Genomic DNA, 26,083 nt, shown 5'->3' with positions numbered 1-26,083 from the left:
CCCCATGCTATCAATTTGATGAGCTAAATCAGTTGATTCCTGTCTAGTTTTTGCGTTGTAACTTAAGACACTCTGGTGAAGAAGACATTTACTTGAAAATAAAGTATTGGTTTGATTTCTTTATGATCATGTATAACCAGACGTGCATGTAAAAATGTTGTCATGGTTCTCAAATGGGCACCAGAGGTTGGGCCCACTTCTGACTTCCAATATGGGACCCTGTGATTAACACAATTCTCTAAGGGCAAGCTGTCCACTTTTCGGACACCTGTTGACGGACTACGGCATAGCGACACGGAGATGAGCAGCAAATGTAATTGTTAGTGTGGAGCAAACCTGATCAAGCCAATTGAAAAATGTAAAATTCTAAAGCAGTATTTGGGTGACATCAGAAGGTGGATCCAATAAGATAGAGATAGCTGAGTGATCATTGTGTGCCAACAGCAATAGACCAAGCAGCGAGTAATTCCTCCCAGTTGCTTCCTGGTTGGCTGCTACTTAAAGAAACATGGGCAAGCTTGCACTGGCGTGCTGTCCTTGACCCTTGGTCTTGCTCTTGCCACGTGCTCATGGTCTCCATTTAACCAAACAAAGCATTTACCCATTTGAACACTACATTTGATCTGTATTTTCTAAATTGTCTGCCGCATTTGACTTAATTGCAATGTTTTTAGAAAACAAGAAAACATTTTTTGGATGGATGGATGGATGGATGGATGGATGGATGGATGGATGGATGGATGGATGGATGGATGGATGGATGGATGGATGGATGGATGGATGGATGGATGGATGGATGGATGGATGGATGGATGGATGGATGGATGGATGGATGGGAAATCTTCAAATTCTTGGATCTCTGAATCAAATCTGATCTAATGGTAAATTATTGAAAGGTTACTGTTTTTCTCTCTTTGATCCAGGAGAGATTTTGAACAAAACTTAACCACCTTAGAGTAGCATTTGAATAATCATTATTAACGATAGATGGCTGATTGAAGTGGTTCTGCACTGCATAATCTTGTTTTTTCTTTCTTCACTACAGGTAAAAGGCCAGCTTCTGTGGGATTTGATTTTGCCTTTAGATAGGTTCAACTGAAGATGGAAACACTGGAGTCTGAGCTAACCTGCCCGATCTGCTTGGAGTTGTTTGAAGACCCTCTGCTCTTACCGTGCGCCCACAGCCTGTGCTTCAACTGTGCCCACCGCATCCTGGTGTCACACTGCTCATCCAGCAAGCCGCTTGAATCTGTTTCGGCCTTTCAGTGCCCCACCTGTCGTTACGTCATCACGCTGAATCACCGCGGACTGGAGGGGCTTAAGCGCAATGTGACGCTGCAGAACATTATAGACCGCTTTCAAAAGGCCTCCCTGAGCGGCCCCAATTCGCCTACTGAAAGCCGGCGCCTGCAGCGGCCCTACACCGCCACCATTACCAGCACAATAGCGGGAACAATTGGCGGCGGTGGTGGCGGTGGCACGAGCGGAAGCAGCGCCCGGAGCAGCCCGGCCACTTCCAGCCGCCCCCACCAACACCCGCACGCCAATCACACCAATCACATTAACCACACAAACGCCAACCACAGCCCAGCGTTTGTGGCGAAAATGGATCTGCGTATCTGCTGCCAGTTTTGCGAGCAGGACCCGCCTCGCGAGGCCGTCAAGACGTGCGTCACGTGCGAGGTATCGTACTGTGATCGCTGTTTGCGAGCGACGCACCCCAACAAGAAGCCCTTCACGAGCCACCGCCTGGTGGAGCCTGTGCCGGACACGCACCTCCGCGGCCTGACCTGTGTGGAGCACGAGAATGAGAAGGTCAACATGTACTGCCTGGTGGATGACCAGCTCATTTGTGCCCTCTGCAAACTGGTCGGGCGCCACCGGGAGCACCAGGTGTCCTCGCTCACCGAACGTTTTGACAAGCTCAAAGTAAGTCTTTCATGTTACTTTTGCAATATGCTAATATTAGTCATTTATTGTATTTTAATGGTGAATAAGTATGACCTGACTTTGTTTAAAATGATTTATCTTGAAACACCACCATTCCCATTCCTATATCTCACAATTTGTCACAATATCTTTGGGTGTTATTCACAAACATTAAAAATTTCATGAGATCCAGTCCTGCCTCATTCCCACAATGTGCACACACATCATCACATTTCATCAGAAAGAAAGACAAAGGCCAGCTTTTAGGACTGTGTGCCGGTGAGCGGAGACAGGGGAGGCAGTCATCATAATAGTCGATGAGCTGGCATTCCATGTGACCGCTAAGCTTTCAGAGTCTCATCGTAAAGAGAGAGTGCTGAGTCAGGTTGAAAAAACAACAGTGGTACGAGCTGGAGCTCTACCACCAACGAGCGAGCTATCATCGAAGTTGAACTCATGCTGAGCGACCTGACGGGTCTGACTTTTTTAAATAGTAGGTAGTAACGGTTGTATCAAAGGGTTGTTCTTCTGCCCGACTCGCATCGTATTCTTCTTTGTTTTTTCTTCTTCTTGTCTTTTGTTGTCGTTTTTGTCGTCAATGATTTATATTTCGTTTTTTCCTTGTTTGTTTCATACTGTAATATGCAATTGATGCGCCAAAAGATATATTGCTGCAATCAGACTAAATTGGGTAGTAATTATAATTATGGTCATTCCTATCATCTGATTTGTTTTCCAGTTTATCAGTAAGTCTGTGTTAAAGTGGACATTACCATGTGAAATGTGCATTGCATTAGCAGCATTGCGAGTACTTTCTTCAGTGTGCCACAACCCATCTCGAGGGAAACTGAATGGTAGTTCTCAGCTACAACATAAATCTGGTTTTAGAGAAAATTAAATCCCTAAATTCTGTGTCTGGCTAACTTTAGCATATATCATGTTGGCAAAATTCAACATGCTGCATCATCAGCTTAACCCACAGGAAAACTGTGTTTATTTTTGCTAACGCGTGATCCTGCCGCCTCATTCTTTTTAGACTGGCAGAGTTTATAGGTAGAAGTAGCTGGCACTCCTAATTCTTTCTCTACTACTTCATGGCTTTCTTGTAGTTCTTTGGAAAGCTCCCTGCAGCCAAGGCTTTGAACTTTCTCTACTTAAAAATCCTCCATCTTGTCCACATCTGGGACAGAGGCAGCCCGAGTCCTAGCTCTACTGTAGAGCTGTCAAGTATTAGTTAATGAATAATCTGGTTTTCAATCATTGAGAGGAGGTCTTACTAGGCCATCCTATCATGGAAGATGTAGGTCAAGAAGGGCTTTATGTATCCAGCTTTTTTCTGCTCCATTTTGGAGGGAGGAGAGTTTTCTATAAAGTGAAAGGTACCTTTTATACGTGAAGTAGCGCCTACCAAGGAAAACCACATATGTCCATTTTCAGTCATGGATCGTCATTTTAGTAAAAACCTTTGGAATATCAATGGGCATTAGCTATATCAGTTCTTAAAGTTAGCAAGTATAACCTCAGGGAAGTAATAAAATTTGGCACGGCCTTCCTGATGATAAATGAATCAAATATTTTGATTTGCTGCATGTTCACTTTTACGTTCTTGCAAAAAATAAAATGGCTTCTCTTTAATTAAATAGGTATTTCCACACATTTTCTTTGAGCTTCTGGAATATTTGGTTGTTAAATAAATACTGTACGTATTTGATGTGAATATCAGGTAATAGTTAGATGATTCTAAAACCCGGTAACTGCATGTATTTCATTGACTACATTGAAAAAGTGAAGGGTTAGGTTTTTTCCACACATGACTATACATGCACTGAAATGAGCCACCGCAGCTAAACAAGTGCCCTCTGTTAGCTGTGGTGAATCCTGTTCTCACGTCATCTGATTTTAGACCTCTTATTACCCCTGCTCTGTGTGCACTGGGAGTCATACGTTCACCGATTTCTCACAATTTGAGGAGCAAGCAGGATATTCCACCATGAGCCAAATCTGTAAAAGGCGGAATTCTGTCTCTGCTGCAGCAGTAGGGTGAGTGTTGTCTTGGCCGATGATGAGCAGAGCTCTTTGCCTAGAAATAGTCAATTGTGCCTTTTAATTGGCAGGCCTATAAACACAAGTGTCATTCTTTGATATGCCTGTGCATTATTGGATTTATTTTAGGTCATTTTGAGCGAGGAAACATTAAAGTCATTTATTTCTGATCAAAATTAAAGAAACCCAATGGCATCATACTTAAAGCACATTTCTAATGTCTGGTCACAAAATGCGATCATGTCTAGCGTAGATGGCTGTGGTTGTCTTAAGCTAGGAATTGAAACTCTTAAAAGAAAATGTTCCCCAAGCTCCTGCTCCAGTGTGTGCTTGCCATGTTCACTACTGTGACAAATTTTGTTAATATACATTTAAAAGTGTGACATAATGACAATCAAAATAATTATTCCCCTTGGAAATTTCAAAGGAACGAAAGAAATGGGCACTAAAAGAGACACAACCTCAAAACGCTGATGAAATTTCAGAACTGTATGAAATACAGTTGATCACATCAGATACAAATGTCTTTGTTCTCTCAATTTAAACATTGTTTTTTTTTATACCCCCAAGCTTAAGCGCTTGAGGGTTTGAAGTGTGTTAAATTCTGCTAGCATGGCCTTTGTAAAAGGTTTTGACGGAGCTCATGTGTATGTGTGCCTGATTATTGTACATAAGTGTATTGCAGAAGATTTTTCAGGCATTTTCCTATTGGATTATTTCCTGTTTTGGAAAAAGATGGTCTTCCCACTTCCTTCAGTTCCTTCAGCCCTTCTTTTTCTTCATCCCCCTCAAGCCACCTTCCACCAGTATCCTCTGCTTCCCCTGCCAATCCAAGCTCCTAAGGCAATGTTTAATTTCGTGTGATGTGTGCATCACATCCACTCCCACTCCGGCTTCACTCCCACTTTAGCTAAATTGAGCTTGTGCACGAGTGCACACATTGTCACTGTTTACGTGTACTCAATGTCTAAAAGCACTACTACAGGAAGAGCAAAATGTGGCACAGAAGATTTTGAAATGAACATGAACAACATCATCACAATATTACAATCCTGTTAATGCAGTCCTTAGTATAACACAAACAAATGTGGCGTTCAAATACTGCATTCTGACAATTACATAGTGTTACGGGCGTGCGTAAAAGCCATAATTTTCAAATTTTCTGTGTCACTCCAAATCCTTAAATCCTTCAAACTCTTCGTTCTCCGTGTTACTTAGAAACAAAGCCGCTAACGATGCCGGTAGTACGTGGGGCCCTTCGTCATTGTCATCCCGTGATCAACCACCGCTGCTGACGTCACTTGAAATTCAAATTACAGTAATCCCATGCTACATTGCAGTTCGTTTATCGCGGTTTCCCTTTTTTTTTTTTGAAAATATATGAAAAAAAACACATAGAAGTCGCTCCTTATTATAAGTCGCCCCCCCCCCCCCACCCTAACTATGAAAAAAAAACACAACTTATAGTCCGAAAATTACGGTAGTTGAAAACTGGTACTAAGGACCAATTGTATGTTGAAAATTAATCCAGAATGGTGAACAACCGCAGCTTTCTTTCAGTTTTTTTACTATAGTGTTTATTCTTTATTTAGCACTTAGCCAGTGGGTGTTGTTTAAGCGTTGCCTACAAACATGCACACACTGTCAATGTTAGAGAAAGGAAGCCCTCCGGTGTGTGTGTGGGGGGTGGGGGTTGTGGGGAGGCTAAATAATGGCCCTCGAAAATGTGTATTTACAGGTGTGGGGGATGTGGATACTGATGATATTAGGTCTGATGTGGGATATGACAGAAGGCTGTGAGTGTGTTGCCAAAGGGAAACCACGCTGTGTGGAGAGCTGCTGGGGATGGAGATCACTTACGCATGCAGACATAAAATGAAAAAGATGAGTAAAAAGCTTTTATCGTACCACTTGAAGAAGTGTGCATGAGCAGACCCTCATTCTATACACACATGCACATGTACACCCACTGTCATTGTCTATGTGCTCCCATCAACGTATAGACGGGTGTGGTGGTGGGTCATGGAAGGAACAGATTTAAAAAAAAATCAATCCCTATCTGTACATTGTGCCCAAATTAAAGAGTAAGGACACTGTAAGCTTTTAAAAGCTCTGATGTCAGCGTAATGCTAAGAAGAAAGAAGGGCACAGTACTTATCTGCATCTCCTATGTATGTAGCCTTGTTCAGATACCTCCATTACAATTCATTCATTAGGTGCCTATTTTTGCAAGTGACCTACAGAAATAGATCTTTTTTGCTATATTTTAATAGAAAAGCAGCAAATGTTAATTTAGTTCATATGGTCCAGAAATCCTCCCACCCAAACCACAGGCTGCCCTTTTTGGTCAGCATGAACAAGCGCCATACTCACCAGCATTTCTCACTGACGACTCTCTGTCTATATGTATACACTGAAGGTTTCAACAAGAGAACATTCAAAGCAAGCAAAATTTCCATCTTGGCAGCTTTCCTTTACAAAAATACTATTTCAAAAAGCCAAAATATGGCTGAATGTTGAGGCTCTTCCAGATGTATTATATTTTTACATTGCTGTATTTGTAAGTATAGTCTGTATTAATATTAATGTTTTCCACAGGTCGCTGCTAGATGCAACATGATAAGAGGATTTATAAGTGCATCAAAATGATTAACTGAAACGTTATTTACCACTTGGTCCAATCATTATTACGCAAACCTTTCATATTATACTGCTTTATTTAAAAAACATGGTGAATAAGCACTCATAAGTATTAATTTGTGGTGCAGATGCGATTTATGCGAATGGCAAGGGGAATCTTTTTGAGGAAAGTGATGACACACACAGTCTATTGGCATAGCTCTGAGGCTCAATTCAGGATAGCATTTCATACTTGCAGAATTTCTTTAAAGAGACTAATTTAAAGCACACAAAAACCGCCAGGTTCCTGCATTTCCTCCCATAGCAAGCTAATGATTGGGGGCAATTCATAAATTAATATTTATAGTTTGTGTGCAATATGTGCGCATCAACACACAAACACATTTAAACATATTAAAGCTTACCGATGGAGCATTGGTTGATTCTTTATGTAGCGTTTGTTTTGTTGACTGTCTTTTGATTCTCTGCAATGACTTTGTAACTATGCAAGCGTTCTTCTCCCAAAATTGAGATTTGTCAGTGGCCGTCATTTGCGAGATACTCAGTTTGAACGAATGCCCCCAGTGTGAGACAAACACCACGTCTTCACTCGCCCAGGGACGGCAGGAAGTTCTGATTCATCGCTGGTCCTAAAATAGCACATTGGTTAGTTTGCTTTGGCGCTACACACAGTGCCCACTAGTCACTACTGTTTAGTACTTTGCTTTCATTGTGGGATGTTATGGTTACAGTTTTAGTTTAGATTAGCTTTATTTAATGAGATCCAATACCCGCGCAGTATCAAGATTTTATCGAGTGGCAGCATATTTGTGTCATATTTTGGCTACCTTTGCTTCATGACTGTGGAATCTTTAAGGAATCTAGACCCGATACAATATGAAGAAGCATGAAGGAAAATGCACAAGGTTAAATGAAATTGCGTGATCAAGTACATGATAAAATTAAAGATAACCGGAGTAGGATAAAAATGAATTACCAAGCAAGTTTCCCTTTGAAATGAGCAGCTTCCTTTCCATCATACTACTGTTCCTAATACAACGAAGGACTTTAATATTCAAAATGTGCAGTCTTATTTTGGGAGATGAGCACCGATGGTGTCTTGATTGTTCACACTTCGATAGAATTCTACCATTACTTGGGTTCATATCACTTGTCAGTTTGTGGTTGATCTCAAGGCTGTAAACAAAGAATGAAGGTTAAATAACGTGAGCATGAAAAAAAGAAAACAAAAGTAGGAAATTGCTGGGGTGAGGGAGTTTCTTCTCGTTATAAAAATCCATCCATCCATCCATTATCTGTCCCCTAATTGATTGCTCAGTAAAGTTGTCCGGGGAGCGGGGAAAAAGGGGTCTTTGTGTTTGGTAATGTGTCCTTGAGTTACAGACATACTGTCCTTGTATTGGGTGCTTGCTTTCCACACTCTGGGCTCTGCTACCACTAGTAGAAGCAAACAGCCAGACACATTCAAGCTCCACAATAAAACACAGCTGTCAAACTCAAGACCTGGGGGACAGAACTGGCTGAAAAAAAAATACTGTGTTGAATTTACTCAATTTTATTCTGTCAAGTGGTTGAAAAAAATAAAATAATTTGAATCCAGAGATGAGTGATTTCATAGTCTACTTAAAAAAATGTCTTTGGGTCCAGATGATTTTATTTTGTGCCAGCCACTTGATGAAATAAAATTAAGTAAGTTCATCATTTTTTTGCTGTAGAGGCAAATTGTGTGCATACATCAACTTCATGTTTCTTGCTAAAGCACTCAAATTGCAAATCATCTTCATGTTCAATAACATGAATATAATACAATCATTTTTGTTCCCAATCGCCCTTTCAAAATATATTGAAAAACATACGTATGAACAAACAATTTTATGAAATGATATTAAAATAGATAAAGAAATATTAAAAGAGAAAACAATTAAAGAATATAGCAACTGTGCAACATTCCTGGTTGTGTGTGTTCCAGGCACACCTCTCAGAGTAATTTCCTCTTCAGAATGTGTCCCATTAGCCATCAGTCATAGTAGTCCAGTTCAATCAAACGTTGCCTTCAGTCAGTCAAAAACAGGAACTAATTTGGGTCATCTAGTAGGTTAGCTGTAAAGTTGTCACGTCCATTTTTTTCTTTGTAAGCTGAACTTTTGCTTTCTGAACCTTTATAACCTCTTTTTGCAAGAACATTCCTGACAGCTACAGTAATTCCCGGATTTGAACAAGGCAGTTCAGCTCCTTGGGGAGTCATACAAAGAGTGTCCGCTCCAGATATCCGCACCAAAAAGACCACGATGCAGAACGAATGGACCGCCAGGAATGTGTCTTTGCTATTTACAGGAGGTCATCCCAATGCCTATCCACAGGGGTTTCCCCTACTGACTGTGGCCACGTAAAGAATGCTAAACCATGGTCCTGCTGAATTGCATCAGTTGTGTCATCACATTAGGTTGTATAAGATGGTGCTGGGATTCAGCATGTGAACTGCTGCTCTTGTAACTTATAACAGTCTGACAGTGTTTGAGATCCAGATATTCCTTCCTCCCCTGCAGTATTCTATTTGATCATTTCTTGGTCATCCTACCATCGTCTGCCACAGTAGCAGGCTTAATATATAAGCACTACTTTCATCATGTGTTAGTTATATAACCTCATCTATAAATACATGTTAATGCCATGGTTAACTGGCCTGCTTGACCAGAGCTAGATCATGCTGCTCAAATAGGAGGAGCCAGAAATTCATGTTTTTGATAGTATTGGAAAGATTTTGATTTGTGAAAGAAGTGGATGTACCGCATGTTCATGGTTGAACAAGGTGTCCTTGTCTCGCAGTCTGTGATTCATGTTGCAGGACACTAGTATGAGTTGCTTCAGGCAATAAAACTGGACATTGTTGGCTCAACATAAGTTGCTTAAGTTGCTTGAATCAAATGAAATGTGATCTGTGTGACAATTGATCTGAAGGCAGCACAAAGTTTTGCGATGTGTTGGGTGAAAATTGCTCTTCACACTCGAGTAATGTTTTGTTAGGTGCTTGAGGATGTAAAACAAGATGGTGTGCCACTCAGAAATGTGAAAGTTCAAAGAAATTCAGTTACTGATGAGTTTAAAATGTATGGCATAATATCCCTACCATTTTTATGCTGTTTTCTGACAACTATGCTTTGTCTGTTTCTTAAAGTAGCTGCTTCAACCGCGTTTAAATTTTAACTGAAAGAAAATGGCATTAAGGCTTCAAGTGGAGACTCTTGCTGTCAGATGAATTCTGGCATAACAGTAAAAGCACAGGCAGAAGTAGTGGAGGACAAGAAGATTCAGGTCAGGGCAATGCAGAAAAATTGGGGAGGGGCGACAGCTGACATTGTGGAAGAGTGATGATGAGGCATCGGTTGTGTCAGGAAAGAAAGAACAAACTAGTGGGAAATGGAAAGGCATGTTATTAAGCTCCATTGTTCAAATTTTAAATGACATGCACTCACATTTACTCACCAACCTTCAGGGAAAGCTTCAGGTTAGACATGTGTAGACTGTGTAATATTGCAAAGTTAAAAAAAACATTAAGTTATATTTTGAGTATATAGACGTGTTTTGACCTTTTGAAAGCAAAACAAATCACCGATGCACTGATAGTCCTTTCAGTTTAATAGACAAACGTTTTGAGAAACAAATTTCCGGTGCTCTTCAGGTGCAGTTTTTTTATTCGGGGAAGAGATGTCGCGATGCCATTATTTGCAATCAAACCCCTGAGTCAGAAACAATACATATTACATTTGTATGACCTTGAGTAGAGAGTCTAGTTTGAGTGTCACACTCACTTTTTACTTGGTCCTGCAGATAAAAGAAGCTACAAGTTCAACTCAACCAGCAAGCTTTACGTGTTGACTATTTGTGAAGTAAATTTCCCGATTCCCACACATAGTGTTATGGTCTTTGTATTAGAGGTAAGATTATCTGTACTGTCACTTTGCTGTGTATGTGCGAAAGAGCGCAAGGACCGCTGCGGGGGAAGCTGTGTGACTGTGATGAAAACTGTTGTTGTCGGTCGTTGTGGTTTGATGGTGACAGTGAGTGCGTGGCTCTGAATGTATCTTCTGGAATCAGGAAGAAAATATCCCATTACGCTTTGTTCGCAATTATTTGCAGTAGTTCTTTTCACCTTTACATATCTCCTCGCTAGCCTGCATGTGATTTCATTCTATGAGTGTGGTCTAATCATTTATACTGCGGACTCTAAGTGGAATTGCCCCTCCAATAATTAAAGTCTATATACAATAAATAGTAAAGCTTTCATGTAGTATAGAGAAAAAGAAGACTCCTACTGAAAAGCTTGAACTCATCCATCAATCCATCCATCAATTTTCTGAACCATTTAATTCTCATGAGGGTCACGGGCATGCTGGAGCCTATCCCAGCTGACTTCAGGCAGTGGGCAGGGTACACCCTGAACTGGTCACCAGCCAGCAAGGCACACATAGACAAACATTCACACTCACACAATTTGGAGCGGTCACACGGCCTACCATGCATGTTCTGGGAACATGGGATGAAACAGGAGCACTCTGAGGAAACCCGCGCAAGCACAGGGAGAACGTGCATACTCCAAACAAGAAGGCTGGAGCCGGAATCATACCCTGCACATCTGAACTATGAGGCGGCCGTGCTGACTCGTGTGACATTGTTCATCCACTGAACTAATCCAACGCCATGCAAAAGAACAAACAGAACATTTCATGGAAACTTAAGCGAGATCAACATATCTTTAAAGGGTTGTATGTGACTCAATGAGTAAACAAGTTTGTTGAGAGAAAAGGAATGTTTCTGCCAGCCTAATGCCTACTTGTAAGAAATCAGCTATTGAAGATCCACTTAGCAGGTACTGTATTTAATGGAGGTGTTGTCTCTAAACCTAAAACCTTTCAGTTTTGCAGTCATGTATTAACCTGTATGGCCACTCCTAACCAAGCCTTACAAGGGAACCTTTTTTGGGCAAAGTGATACCTGTACTGGAAGCAGCATACCTCTTTGCAGCCATACAAACTGTATAAATTTTTAGCTTAGTCTCTGCCTTCCTTTGTGAAAGAACAACTCAACATGCTGCTTGCACTCTTGTGGCATTTCAGAGGATGTCTGAAAGTGCAACTCTGTCATGTTCATTTCCCCAGGAGCCAGCGCCTAAACCCGTTCGGTCAGAATGCGTTTTTGCAATGCAGACCAGTTGGAAGGTGACAAATCTCTGTAAAATTCACTTAATAGGTTTGACTACAGCCTTCAGATTCCAGACTCTGTTTTGCAGTAGTCCTCAGAGGTTATTTATTTTCTGAACATAAATGATTGGGTAGTAGAGCTACCTTATTTAAGCTGTGCTGTGCCATGGAACTATTTTGACATGCGCTGAAAAATGCTCAGACTTGAGAGAAAATGCTTTCAGAGCGAATCCGTTACGTTTGCAAAAGCAGTACCTCATTGTAATACATACTGAATACATTGGCTCTAATTCTATTCACCCTCTAGTGTTTTCTCATTTGTCCTGGTATCAATGCTATGTGAGTATTATGCACTTGCCTCTTCTTTTCTGTTTCTCACCTGCACAATAAATCCTAACATTTGATTCAGCATGGCCATTGTTAAGAATTCAGTTTGGCCAGCAGCAAATGAGACTTGCTTACTGATTCATGAGCAGCTGCTTGTGTTTGCCGTCTATTTACTCGAACCTAAGCTGTAGCTATGTACAAGACTGGAATCTCAGCTTCAGAAAAACAGCCTGTATTTACTTGGGAGCTCATCATACCTTGTTCGGTTGTCGTCATTGTTTTTTTAAATCATGTATCATCTGTCTTTGCAGAGTTTATGGCTTAGAGCAGTGGTCCCCAACCACCGGGCCGCGGACCGGTCCGTGGGTCACTTGGTACCGGGCTGCCAAGGCGCACAGAAAAGAAAAAAAATTATTGACGATCAATTAATTCAGGTCAAGACACTCGTCCCGGTCACGTGACATGTTTCCCCAGTCGAGCCCGCAAAGCTAATATGTGGCGACAGGCTAACTAACCAGGCAATGAAGCATTCAAAACTGCTTCTACACATGGAGACCAAGCATCCTGCAATAAAAGACAAACCTTAATCACTTCGGGTGTCATTGTCTCCGATTACGTCTAGATGGGACTGGCTCGTTTCTGAGAAACAAACTCAGTGCTCCCACTAATTCAACGTAATGGTGAGTTTTATTTTTGTCATTTGTACTTGTTTTTATGTCAGTCGTATTATTTTATTTCATTGTATTTATATCTTTATTATAAATGTATTATTTATTTATATAAATGCCGGTCCGCGAAAATATTTCTGACATGTAACCGGTCCGTGGCGCAAAAAAGGTTGGGGACCACTGGCTTAGAGAACGTTAGTCACAGAAACATATCAGTAATATACCCAACATTGTCAGAATCTTATCGAAGCAGTGACTTGACTCTGAAAATGTATCATCACAGCCAACAGCAGCAATCTGATATCATTTGCCAAGGATAAGAATTGACAAAGGTAACAAATCACACTGCACGGCGCTGAGATGATGAAACAATTTCAAAACTCTACACGTGTCCATTTCATATATATTCTGCTGCCCGCGGGCTTCGAGGTAGTTTTCAAATCAGTGGGCAGAGGAAGGTTTCACACAAATGAGACCAAATATATTGAAACTGATTACAATGAGCGGTTTTAGGATGAGAAATATAATGACAGCGAATGGTATATCAGCCTCATTTTGTTTGAAACATCTCCCTAAAATACATTTCAGACTGAAAACTACAAAAAGATGTATTTTTATAGATAATTCTGACTGTTTCACCTTCAGTTCTTTGCATTCACTTTGCTTACTTCACAATAATAGTTGCTAGTAATCATAAAATAAATTAACTCACATGTGGGATACGGCTACAATGGGCAGTTTAGAAAAGATTTGGTCAAGTATTTGAAGAAGTGATTCTTTGTACCCTAAAATATCATTGTGACACTGGTCTCAGCAGAAATGATGATTTATTAGTTCCTTTTAATGCACAGAGGATCTGGGATCTTGATCCTCTGTCCTCCATGGGGCCAATTCTTAAAATATAATCACATTTACGACTGGCTTTCCCTCCCTTGCGGAAGCTCTGTTGAGGTTTATTGTGGTTTTACCTTTTCATATTCCTCAGTGCTTGATTCTCTCCAAGCAATTCCATTTAGATTTTTCCATGAGGACTTGAACAAAATGTTAGCATTTTATTTGAGTGCTTCTGGTCATGTTTTTTATACCACGACTTAAAAACCTTGAAAGGTCACATGAGTTCAACAGTAGGTCAAGCAATAAAAATTAACAGTTTTTCAATGGTGATATGCAAAAGTGTTAAAAGTTGCAGCTACTTTCACACGTTACAATTAAAGCCGTTAGTGGCTGGGTGAGGGGATGAAGCTCGAGCCGCATTGTTTACCCCCTCCAGCTCCCACCCCATTCTCTTAGTCTCAAGGGTTGTGCCCAACAGAATGCTATCCTTAGACAAAAAAAAGTTTCCCAGAAGGCTCATGTTACTGACGTGATTTGACTTTTTAAAATCCTCTTGTTACTAACAGCTGTAAAGCAAGTCTGCTTCTATTCTACTTCCCTTTCATGAGTTTTAATCTCTAGCTTGCCTTTAGTTCTGTCTGTCTTTCTGTCCTGCTGAATGGCTTGTGCATAGGGGAGGATCTTGAATTAATTAAAAGGGGGGGAAAGACTTTGAAGTCGGATACTTCCCCTCAGGCCGTTTCGACACATTTTTGTTGTTGTGGTGTCATAATGGCATAACGATTTAGCAACTGGACTTTTTCATCTTATTCCACGACAAGGCGGCACAGGATTAGATACCCCATTATAAAGTTTTCTATCTTTTTGCTGTTGATGTGTTTCACGCTTGAACTTGTCTGTCACTTTTCCATGGAACATCTTTTAATGTTGCTGAGGAAAAGTATGAAAGTGATGCATCCCTGCATGCCTCAATATGAGCGGTGTAATTAGATTGCCTGGGTTAGAAATGGCCAATTTGTCACAGTTGAAGGCAAAAATGCTACAGTTATTGGAGTATCTTTTATCATCGACAAAAGGCATACCATTATACATTGTGGAGTCTAATGACTTGGCTTTCACACTGTTTTTTTTTTTACATGTTCACTTGAACCATTGCCTTCACAATTTGTGTGTATGTGTGTGTATATATGTAGCTATATATATATATATATATATATATATATATATATATATATATATATATATATATATATATATATATATATATATATATATATATATATATATATATATATATATATATATATACACACACACACAATAGTGAACAGATTATTTCTATTTTCATTACTTTGTACTACTAAAAATGCATGTAATATCAATATTTAATGAAAACCAATTTGAGCTCAACTAGCATTCTACAGCAGATATACAACTTTATTTATATAGCGCATCAATAACAGTTGAAAGTCACTTGAAAGCCACAGAATGAAAATGGCTCTTTGAATGAGTGAATAAAAACAACAACTTGGTAGCTCTTATACTTTGTGGCTGATAAGTGTATAATTAAATTTGACAGGGATATCTGTTTATTTCAAAGAGACGTGGGCAGAAGCTCTTCAACATCATGATGTCATGTAGGAGGATTGGCCGGAGTTGTGATTTAACCCGAGACGATGTGCTGTCAGCTGCTGCGCTTGTAACTGTAGCAAGATGGACAGAATAAGGGCTGAAAATGCATGACTCTGAGGGAGTGAGGAGACAGTCAGGTTCAAGCGAGAGGTGGTGCTCCAGTGAAGGACAGACAATGCCCAAGAGACAAATAACAATGAGGGTGGAGGGCTGTTGGGGATTGAGCTACAAAAGCTTCGAATCAAAGCAGCAGTCAGTCTATGGCCACTGTGCCACTCTGTGCCATCTCCATCTCATCAACCGTCTCCATAGTTCTTGCAGTCTCATCACATGTATTGTCAATGCTAGATGGTGGTACTGTGTTAGTATACATCATTCTACTACTCCGCATACCTGCCCTCTGCAGCCCTCTCCACCCCAAAAATCCCAATTGAGCATTAAGACCAAACCTAGCCTTAAAGACACAATTAAGATATATGTGGAAGCTGTGTTTGTGTTTTGACAACAATTTGAATGAAAATATTTTCCTTGACGAAAGCTTAGTCTGTTTAGCTCGCTTATTAATATCCCTCCATTTACATGTATTTTTTCCACACTCAACTTTGCGTGTGCTCACACTTACGCGGGTGTATGTGTGTGTTTGTAGGCTTATCAGGTGAGCCCTGGCAGAGTGTCAGATGCGGTAATGGAGGCTTCAAAGACAAGCGCTGCGGTGAGTTCTCTAGCTGTCCATTACCAACTGACCACCCTCACCCACTCATCCTTTCTGCTGGGGAGCACACAGGTAGACGCCTAAAATGATGAGAATGGAGAGAAGGCAAATTATTAAGTCGGCACAAACCAAAAGATATGCAATAAAAGATATGAGGAAGAGGAGCAATGGGGCAGTTTGAGCAGTGACCAGGTGGCGGTCTGATCCGCTTCTTCTCATGCATGATGAGAACTCCTTAAAACCCTGCCACTTTTCTGCCGCTTTGTTCTCGTCACAGCTGTTGTTTTGTTGTTTGCTTATTTGTTTTGGAGTTTTTGTCTCTGCCCGCTTTACTTGCTCCCTTTGAAGCCTCTCTATTTGTGGCCTCACTTGTTTCCATTCATCTTTATTTGGCCGCATGAATGTTTGAAGTGCAATTGACCGTCAAAGCCTATGATCGTTACAATTCTGCGAGGGCCATTGCTTTTATTTTCTATCGTTTCATTATCACAAGTCATTAAAATACAACATTATATTCGTCATTTAAATCATATTTTGGGATTAGCTTTGCTGTAGAAAGACTTTTAGAAATATTTGAATGTTACTTTTTCCATAAAACCTCATTAATTACAGAACCAAGTTCCAGTCAATTGTTTTTTTTTTGTCTTTATTTATTTTTTTTTTTTTGATCGTATTCATCTTGGGCTTCTGATGTTGGAAATGTAAAGATGGATGTGCATCGCTTTAATCAGTAACTTGTTCTCCTGACTTAAACATATTAATTGATTTAATTTAATGAAACACAATGTTAGCGTCGGTCAAAATATTTGTGGCAAAAGGGGATTGCACAAAGTATTAACATTAGGGGTGCTAATAATTGTGGCACACATGATTTGATGGATAAAAATGATTTCTTAATGTTTTTTTCCCATTCAATAAATACACTTCCATTAAAGATTGGATTTTCCATCTTTTAAATTCTGGTTGCATATTTTTTCGAAAAATAAACTTTATTAAACGCTAAATAACACGTATTTTGTAAAATTGTTTACTACAACAGGCAACAAAACAGACATTTACATTTGGGTTGATGAATTATGTTCTTTGTGCCTGCACCTTTTTTCTGCCTCTTCTCCACAGCAAACCTTGGAGAACAACTTGACCAACTTAGTGAAGAGGAACAGTGAACTAGAGAACCAAATGGCCAAACTTATCCAGATCTGTCAACAGGTTGAGGTATGCAGCATCTTTGTATTTTTATGTGTGTGTAGTATAGGATCATTATTTGGAAGTCAGGCCTGGCCTGGATTTTATTTTCAGTGTACTGTTTGATCCAATAGTACAATCTTTTCCTGTCACTTAATTTCCTTTATGGGTTAAGGTTTTAGAACCATCAACACTCAATCCATTATTTAAATGAACTCTTCCTGGTCAAATATTGAGAAGTCATGTAAATTTAATTACAATTATTTCTGAGCAATTTATTCAAGAACTACGCTGCAATGTTGTTTAACAGTCATCTATAATAGAGGAGGTTTCATTTAAAAGTGGAAACTGCTGTTTTACTGTCTGAGTGCAATTACTCCAATTGAGCATTGAAATACACTGAGTGAACTGAGTTCAATGGCGGGTGCACAGCTTCGGAAGCTGAATGTGGAGGTCTTATTGAGTCCTTCTTGTGTAGTCAATATTACAACTATCCTCACAGAACATTCCCAAAAGAGTCGAGGGGCTGTTAAGTAATTTAAAATATGGTTCGGATTCAACACTGTACTGTCTTGTGTATAACAGATTGCTAACTGATTATGTCATGTGGTAATTGGCTCATATCCGCTGTCTCTGTCATCTGCAGCCTTCTGTCTTTTGTTTTAATTGTCTCTCAGTATGTTGATTTTTTGTTTTTTTTAGTGGATTGAGGCCTCGTCCTCAATTCGTAGTTGTTAAAAACTCAAAACAGTTTAACATCAGTATTTATCCATCCATCCATTTTCTGTACCGCTTAGTCCCCACGGGGGTCGCGGGCGTGCTGGAGCCTATCCCAGCCGTCATCGGGCAGTAGGCGGGGGACACCCTGAACTGGTTGCCAGCCAATCGCAGGGCACACAGAGACAAACAACCATACGCACTCGCACTCACACCTAGGGACAATTTGGAGTGCTCAATCGGCCTACCAAGCATATTTTTGGAATGTGGGAGGAAACCGGAGTGCCCGGAGAAAACCCACGCGGGCCCGGGGAGAACATGAGAACAATTCCACACAGGGAGGGCCGGAGGTGGAATCGAACCCGCACCCTCCTAACTGTGAGGCGGACGTGCTACCCAGTTTATTGATATTTAAATATAAAATCTGAGAAGATGTGCACTGGTGCCTTGATTTAAGAGTTTAACTGGTTCCATGACTACACTTGACCCTCAAATTATCTTTCTCCATTGCCATTAACAGAAATTCCATTCATCCATCCACGAAAATAACTACATAAAAATTAGTGACATGGATTTTAATAATTAAAGTACATTGTACTTTGTACTGTATGGAAATATACATACACAAATAAAATTACATTCTGTGCTTCAGTTCAGGCTTCAATGCCTATTGATATTGTTTTACTCCCTCTGTTGTGCACACTTTGTCCAGCAGGGATTAATAGAATGCATACATGAATACACAAAGAAGGCAGTCTATTCAGAGCTCAGTAAAATGCAGTAGTTATTTGTTTTTTACAGCTGAAGAAAAAAGAATGTGCCTCTGAGTATTGTTGTATTGACTGTATAAATGAGTTGCTTCCCCGTTTGTTTCAAATAAAAAAAAAAGAAAATCAAAAAAGCGGTATAATGTTACAGCACAGTTGCAAGTTGTTAGACCGTCAATTTTGCATCACTGTACATTGGTGTTGAGCCAAAAGTTAGGTAAAAAGTCAAACCCTTAACTCTTTGCTTGCAACTGAAGACAAAACTGAAGGGTCACATCTTAAGGGTCCTACTTTGAAACACACACATACATACTGTATACACACACAGAAATTAATATTTGTATGAAAACCCTTGTAGTACTAAAATAAACATTCTCCCAGATGAGATTTGACTGTCCTCCTTGAGAAGTTACAGACCAGACTCTATTTTCTAAAGATTCTCTTTGAGTATCTCCTCAGCCAATCAATACTAATTGACTACGGCGTGATTCATTAAGTGCAGACAAACCCAACGGCATGGGGATATTGTCTGTTGTCTGCATGCAAATAGCGTATGCACGTGCCTCAGACTAAACAAATAGAAACTAAAATCCTTTACTTCTTTTCTAGAACATTGGGTTCTTTATAGATTTGGCTTTGCTGAAACAAAATCCACCTGTTCCTAAACTAAACCTAACACTTAATTCATAAAGTTGACTATATATACATAACCACATGACATTTATTATTATTACTATTATTATTATGTTATTTTGAAAACCTGGTGTGCTTGAGAAAATCGAGGGCAGAATGAATCAGTGCAAAATTTAATCTACAAAAATTCACTTTAATCTCTGATTTTAAAAATTGTTTCAAAATGTTGTTTACCCATCTAATTAATTCATTGCATATATTTTACTACCTTCTCACATATGTGGTTCAGTTGGCGTTAGTTATAAGGTATAGATTAATGTGTGACTTAGAGACCTAGATCTTAGTGGTTTGGTGCAAATCAGGATGATTGTGATGATTGGGAATATCTCCTGACATTTTTTGCTGTTAGTCGCTATAGTAGCTTATGGTACTGTGTTTTCCCCACCATTTTTGCAACTCCCCAAAGTTCCTTTCTAGTCGTATGTCCTTGTAAAATGGCTAGTTTAATTATGTATGGAAGGAATATGTGAGGATAGTGTTGGTATTAATATGAATAGAGACTAGTCACCTTCAAATGGGACCAGCCCAGTATCAGACCTGCAAAGAGTAGGCACAAAAAGAGCAAATTATCATAGAAATGGTTAGAAAAATGAAGAGCGTGAGACAAAAGTAAGTGTTGAAAAAAGAGATGTTTATTTATTCATTTTTGTGTGCCAGGCGTTTCACAACTTGATGCATTGTTTCTGGTTCATTAATTGTTGATGAGCTTACATACACCATCTTTGTGTTGCTAATACAGAAAGCCAAATAGGGAACTTCCTGCTCATGTATTCATGGAAGGGTTGGTGAGAAAGTGTGTATTGTGCAAAGACATGCGAGACAATACACCAGGAGAGACTCCTTATGTCATTTTACTGTATAAAAGCTGTGGGGGTTTTCCAGACAACTGTGGAGCGTGAACTCCAGAAAACTTGCTACCCCAAATGACTATCATTGTGCATGCCTTATTTGGAGTTAATTTAAAACAACCTTCATTTTTTTTTTGCATATTTAAAGTATGGCAGTGGATTTGATTTATCACTATGTAAACATCCATTCAGATAAAACTTGAACCACATAATGTCCCCGTTCTACTATGCAAATAGAAATTGGCTCTTGATATTAAAAATTATTTGATAGATGTTGACTGTAATTAAGTTTGTTTATTGTATAATTGCAGGCCACCAAAGTTAATATTCTCACATAGATGGTGACTCATTGTTGTCAGCATTTCCTCTATTTTGCTTGTTAGTGCTAAAGTGATACATTATTGAGTACAAGTCACATTGTCCAAGTTAAAAAATGTTTTAAAGAACTGTACTTTTACATTTGTATTCTGCATCAATTCAACATAGTAGCCTGAATAATTCAAGTCCTTCAGACCAACACCAAGTCCCGTTATATCAAATTCATGTCGACAGCCAACCGATAGAAAGGTTCAGCTCAGTTGCTGGAAATTTTTCAAACTTTGGGATCCCCATGAGAATGCAAAGTAAAGTTTTGACAACATAAACACGTTTGTAGTGCCGCTTGCAAAAACGTATTTGGGGATTTGTTCGGTGGTTAATTGGGCAGTGTTTGTCTTGCAGCTGACACTGACAAATGTTCATGCTGAAGGCTCAATATGGGAATTGTCACATCATTAGAATGCACATACAACTTGGCTTATTTATCTGTCGTCAACAGGCTTGTCTCAGCAATTCAACAGAACAAAAATTACATTGAGACATCACACTATCAAACTTGAGTCAATCATGCCATTGTCTCGCTGCCGAACTCTTCCTGTTGGCCATTAAAACAAAATATATAAATGAATGCATGTCTTTCCAACATTGTGCTGCAAATGAAACCAACCGCATGATATCGCTGATTACAACCGGAGGTGAATTATATTCTTCATTGAATACTTTCCTATTCAGTGATTTCACTGACTTTGATGTGCATCATCGGGATCATATTAGACTACTACCGTAATTTTCGGACTATAAGTCGCACCGGAGTATAAGTCGCACCAGCCATAAAATGCCCAAAAAAGTGAAAAAAAAAACCATATATATGTATATAAGTCACTCCTGCGTATAAGTCGACCCCACCCCCACCCAAACGATTTAAAAAAAACGCGACTTATAGTCCGAAAATTACGGTGCATTGATTTGTTCAGTGCTATTCCACAAACAACCTTGCTTCTTCTACGCATTTTATCAAACGGAGTCATGTTATATCTTGCCAAGGCTCTTATATTTTCATTTCTTTAAGGTTTCATCGCATGAGTTCTAATGAGCTTTGTTGAGTAATTAGGGGGAACATGGTCATAAAAAGTAATCTGACTGATTGCTACATGTCACACAGCCAGAATTTTATACAAATTTAAGGACAAAGTCTAAAGAGGATTATTCTTGCTTGTTGCTCATTAGTTGGCATGGGTATTATATATTCAGAATTTGCTTGCGTTTTAACATTTGAAAATGAGTATTGACATTTAAAAAAAAGTCCATGCCACACTGAGAATAAAGTGTCTCATGTCAACACAAATGCTAAGCAATTAACATGCATTTGTTGACGGATTTTTTTCCAAGCACGAGTACAAGCTGGTGTACCTTGAGATATTTTCACGAGTACAAGCTGGTGTACCTTGAGATATTTTCATGTCTTTATCTTTATGTGAATGCAAATACTGTTCTATTCCTTTAAGGATAGTCGTTCCCTTGAAATGTTTTGACAAAATACATTTTAACTGACAGGTTTGCGAATATCAATCTTGCATGGTGTGATGCTCTGTTCTTACATTTGACACACTTCGTTCATTGAACATTAGATCAAAGTTCATTCACCGTCAAATGAATACATTTATGGAGGGGGGAAATGTGGTCATGAGTAATTGATTATTCCACCACTTCATAGTCAAAATGACTGACATGATTGTGCTCTGCAGTATAACAAAACGTGTCTTGTATAATTATATAATCTTAATTTTAAATTGCTATGTTTCTATCTATTGAAGTCTGCCTTCCATTTTTTTGTGATACTTTAAATTTAGTTCATATGGAATCTAATCAGTTGTGATTTTTTTTATTTGCAATAACTGTTTTTAGCTTTAGTTGTTTATTTTGTTAACAACAACACGTAATATCTCTGAGATGTTTCACTCCTTCACAAACATTGATGACTGCATAAGTCAAAGAACCATGGTTTGATCCAGGATGGCGGTCAGTGGGTTTCAAAATGGTGTGACTCTTCTTCTCCAGGTAAACACTGCCATGCATGAAGCCAAGTTGGTGGAGGAGTGTGACGAGCTGGTGGAGATCATCCGCCAGAGGAAGCAACTCATTGCTGTGAAAATCAAGGAGGCCAAGGTAAATAGATCTGCCGATCACGTCCTGATACCGATCACATTGATTCATTGTATTTAATTTACAGCTACAAAAATGTTTATTTTCTTCTGTTGTTTCCATGTTAATCGATGGATTCAGGTTAAAAGACACATTTTAATAACTTGATTCTAAAAGAGGACATTATTTCAAAATGTCGGTGCAGAAAATGGGCAAGCAAAAATTGCTTTGTAATGTGTCAGAAAACTAGGCAAAATATTGTACACAAAATTCAACAGTGCTTTCATGGAAAACTCAGAGAATATTTACTGTTAAGAGGTATCTAAGATTCTTTGTAATGAAGAAGCGGAAACTCTCAAGGATGAGACCCCTTTTGATGTGTTTTGCTGTATGCCTTTTGCGCTGCCTGGCAGGACTACGTCCGTCAGTGAAATATTTGCAACGAGGTAGCACGTAGTGAGAGAGCAGATGGCGGAACCCATCTTCCATCACAGAGAAACTTTGGTCAATGAGTCCATTTTTGGGGCTTTATTTGTTTAGCCTTCGAACTGTCACGCCCATACGGCTGGGTTTCGCCCGGTGTGTGCTGCGTTCACTGCTGTTTTGACTGTTGCCCTCCATCTGCCTTCGTGTCAATTCTCTCAAGTAGGCCTTGAAAACCCACAATCTTCTGGCAAATGTTCTACAAATGATGTATTAAATTGGTTGCTTTGAAGCTTTTAACGTGCTGATGCTGAATGCAAACTTAACATCGCTCACAAATCGCATAAAGGTTCCACACGGCAAGGATCACGATCGGTAGCTGACCAGTCACAGCACCATTATTCAGGACACTTTCATTCTCGGAAGAAAACTTATTTAACAGGACATAGACAGCGAATAACGCTTGTCTGGGTCTGAGATAGTGGAAAAGGGTGGCACAGAATTACACACTTTAACCATTAAGTGATGCGTTAGTTATTAAGAGGAATGAATTCCAGTAAGCACAGATGTTGACAAATGGATGAAGTCAAGCTAAGATGGAAAAGGAAGGCAGTGGCAGGCTGGGCTAACCAGAGGGGGAAAGGCAAGGATTCATATGTTTGGTAATTGCACTAAACAAGACAGTTTGCGCATCAGTAGAGATGACTGATGACCTGCTTAGCTGAGGAGAGGAGGCAAGAATAAATGTCTCTATCAAAAACTGTAAATCCTGTCTCATCACAAATATTCCTTTGTGCATTTTTTTTAATTGAATTTAATTCCGAGGCGTGCAATCAATAACGCAACTCAATAACAGCTATTGGATGTGATTCATGGGAATTTTAGTGAAATGGAAGTTGCAGCTTACCCATGAATGAAGTTAACTTTAAAGAACTTACTGGGTGGACATGATTTAGAGTTTTAGTTTCGACAAATGACACTACATACAAGAGCTGTCATCTAAATAATTTTCTGCTTTTCAAATTCAGCAGTATATTTTATTTATTTACTATATATTTTATATTGTATCACTGACACCTCTCACTGAGACATAGGTAATATATGGTACGTACTTGGTTGCTAGCAACTTTTCATCTAATCCTTTAAAAATGTATTGTGTCACCCAAAACATTTCCTTTCTCTCTTCAGCGCTGTCAAGTTTAGGCCATGAAAGTTCACATGAGTAATAGCGAGAGAGTCCGATTATAAAATTCCTGACAGTACAGGGACCGTGAGCAAAACATATTTTGTAAGTGTGTCAAGCTTCAAAAATAGAAGCTGGTGTCATCTGTGTTGATCTGTGCAAGAGAATAACAGGATTATGCAGGCATTGATCACAGCGGGTATGGCAGAACAAGTCGCTCTCATTCTCTGTCAGTTCCTCTTAAGAACGCTGTTGCTCTTGAAGGAGCGGTTTCATCTCTGTTCCCATGTCCTAACGTGTTTGCCTTTATGCAACGTTCTTAGGCCACCTCCCCTATCTATATTTTTATTGTAATGTTGAAAATGTGGTTGGATTCTAAAATATTCCCAAAAAATCTTTTTTTTTTTTTTTTATTGTGGTGATACAAGAGGATGTACAATTTGCACTCAAGCTGTGAATATTTTTTATTATTTTTTTTGCTTTGATGTGCAGGTAGAAGCAGAGGGAAAACAAATTCACATAAGCACCAAAATAGTTTGGGGTTTATTTGTCGAAAAGTGGGTCAGAGAAGTTTGGATCTGATGCCTCACAACTCTGTCTGGTTTCAGTTTCGCTCTGCTAACGTTTTGAACATTTTGATCCTCTTCTCCCCATGAGCCGAACTGTAAAACTTTCCTATGAAAGAGTTTCAATGCATTGTCATAAAATGAGGCTGAGTTTTTGTCTCTTTTTGAATGAGGCTGAATATTACATTGTGTGGGAACGTCACATTAACGATTGTCATAATGAATTAAAGCATTCTCTAATTATGACGCAGTGTTTATTGCAGTAAATGTAGGCCTCCGTGTTTGTCTCAATCCTAACGCACTATTTTGTGCTCGAACTGACCTTTCCCAGACATACGTTTATCAGTTCTAAAGCATCTTCGGTTTGCCGCTGACTGTATTCGTCTCCTTCTTCCACCGTTGCTTTTTCTGCCTGGTTCAATTCTAATGCATTTGTGGCACCCTCAAGGATTTTGTGCTTGAACTGACCTTTCCCAGGCATATGTTTATCACATTGACGCGCGGTGAGATTCAAGACTGGGTAGGCACTGACGCATCTCGTATGATATATTGTTCAATCTAACAATGCTGTTGCAGCGTCATGTTTGCGTGTGGCCAACAGCAGATTATGAAGCTCAACGTGGAAGAGCAGATAAGATAGCCAGTTGACAACTCCATTAGGTTGCTAAAAAGGAGCAGGTTTTCCAGCAACAGGCAGAAGTGCACATTAGGTAACGCTTTGATTCTCACAGAACGTTTGATGACAAGCTCTTTACCAATTCCCTCGCCGTGAGATTTTTTTCCTCCAGAGTGCCTGTTTGCATAATTCAAGTCTCACAAGCAAATGAAAATTGAAACAAGTAATTTGTTGAGGTCATTGAAAGGTTTATCTGCAAACGCTAGCTCTATGGAACTATGCAACTATGCTATGTTTGACAATAACTGTAGCAAGGCACAGAACATTGCTTTGGTTGAATAGTTTCTCGATAATAGAAAACAAACTAATGTTGAACTCCAATGTTAGCTTTTTTTCGCAATGCATTCAAGAGGTCAGCACCAGAATGAGGAGCCAAGCAGGTCACCTCACCTCACACCTATAAACTAGACCTCTGTCCACTAACTGCATTCTTTCTCTGTTCCTGCCTTGCCTGTCTGTGCATCCTCAAGTAATCTTTGTCTCTAACAATAGAACAGAGCTCACTTGTTTTTGGAGCTTATTTTTCTCAACAAACGTCAGCAACTCTCATCAATATGGTGCAGTGGTCAGACGAATTTTTTT

General features: G+C 39.5%; 1 protein-coding gene across 5 annotated transcripts in view; it reads left to right on the top strand.

The window, feature by feature from the left end:
- mid2 (midline 2) overlaps positions 1-26,083 on the top strand; it is an 86,979-nt gene that overhangs the window by 40,838 nt on the left and 20,058 nt on the right. For 3 of the 5 annotated variants that reach the window (XM_061279825.1, XM_061279834.1, XM_061279819.1), the window contains exons 2-5: positions 1,046-1,929; positions 15,918-16,055; positions 17,103-17,198; positions 22,570-22,677. In XM_061279825.1, the coding sequence (XP_061135809.1) occupies positions 1,102-1,929; positions 15,918-16,055; positions 17,103-17,198; positions 22,570-22,677 (1,170 nt within the window). In that variant the 5' untranslated portion in view covers positions 1,046-1,101. The remainder of the gene's footprint in view (positions 1-1,045; positions 1,930-15,917; positions 16,056-17,102; positions 17,199-22,569; positions 22,678-26,083) is intronic. The other 2 variants (XM_061279842.1, XM_061279846.1) reach the window with 2 other exon arrangements.

The sequence above is a fragment of the Syngnathus typhle genome, linkage group LG1 (assembly GCF_033458585.1).
Source record: "Syngnathus typhle isolate RoL2023-S1 ecotype Sweden linkage group LG1, RoL_Styp_1.0, whole genome shotgun sequence".
NCBI classification, from domain to species: Eukaryota; Metazoa; Chordata; class Actinopteri; order Syngnathiformes; family Syngnathidae; genus Syngnathus; species Syngnathus typhle.
This window is presented reverse-complemented; position numbering and strand designations above follow the sequence as displayed.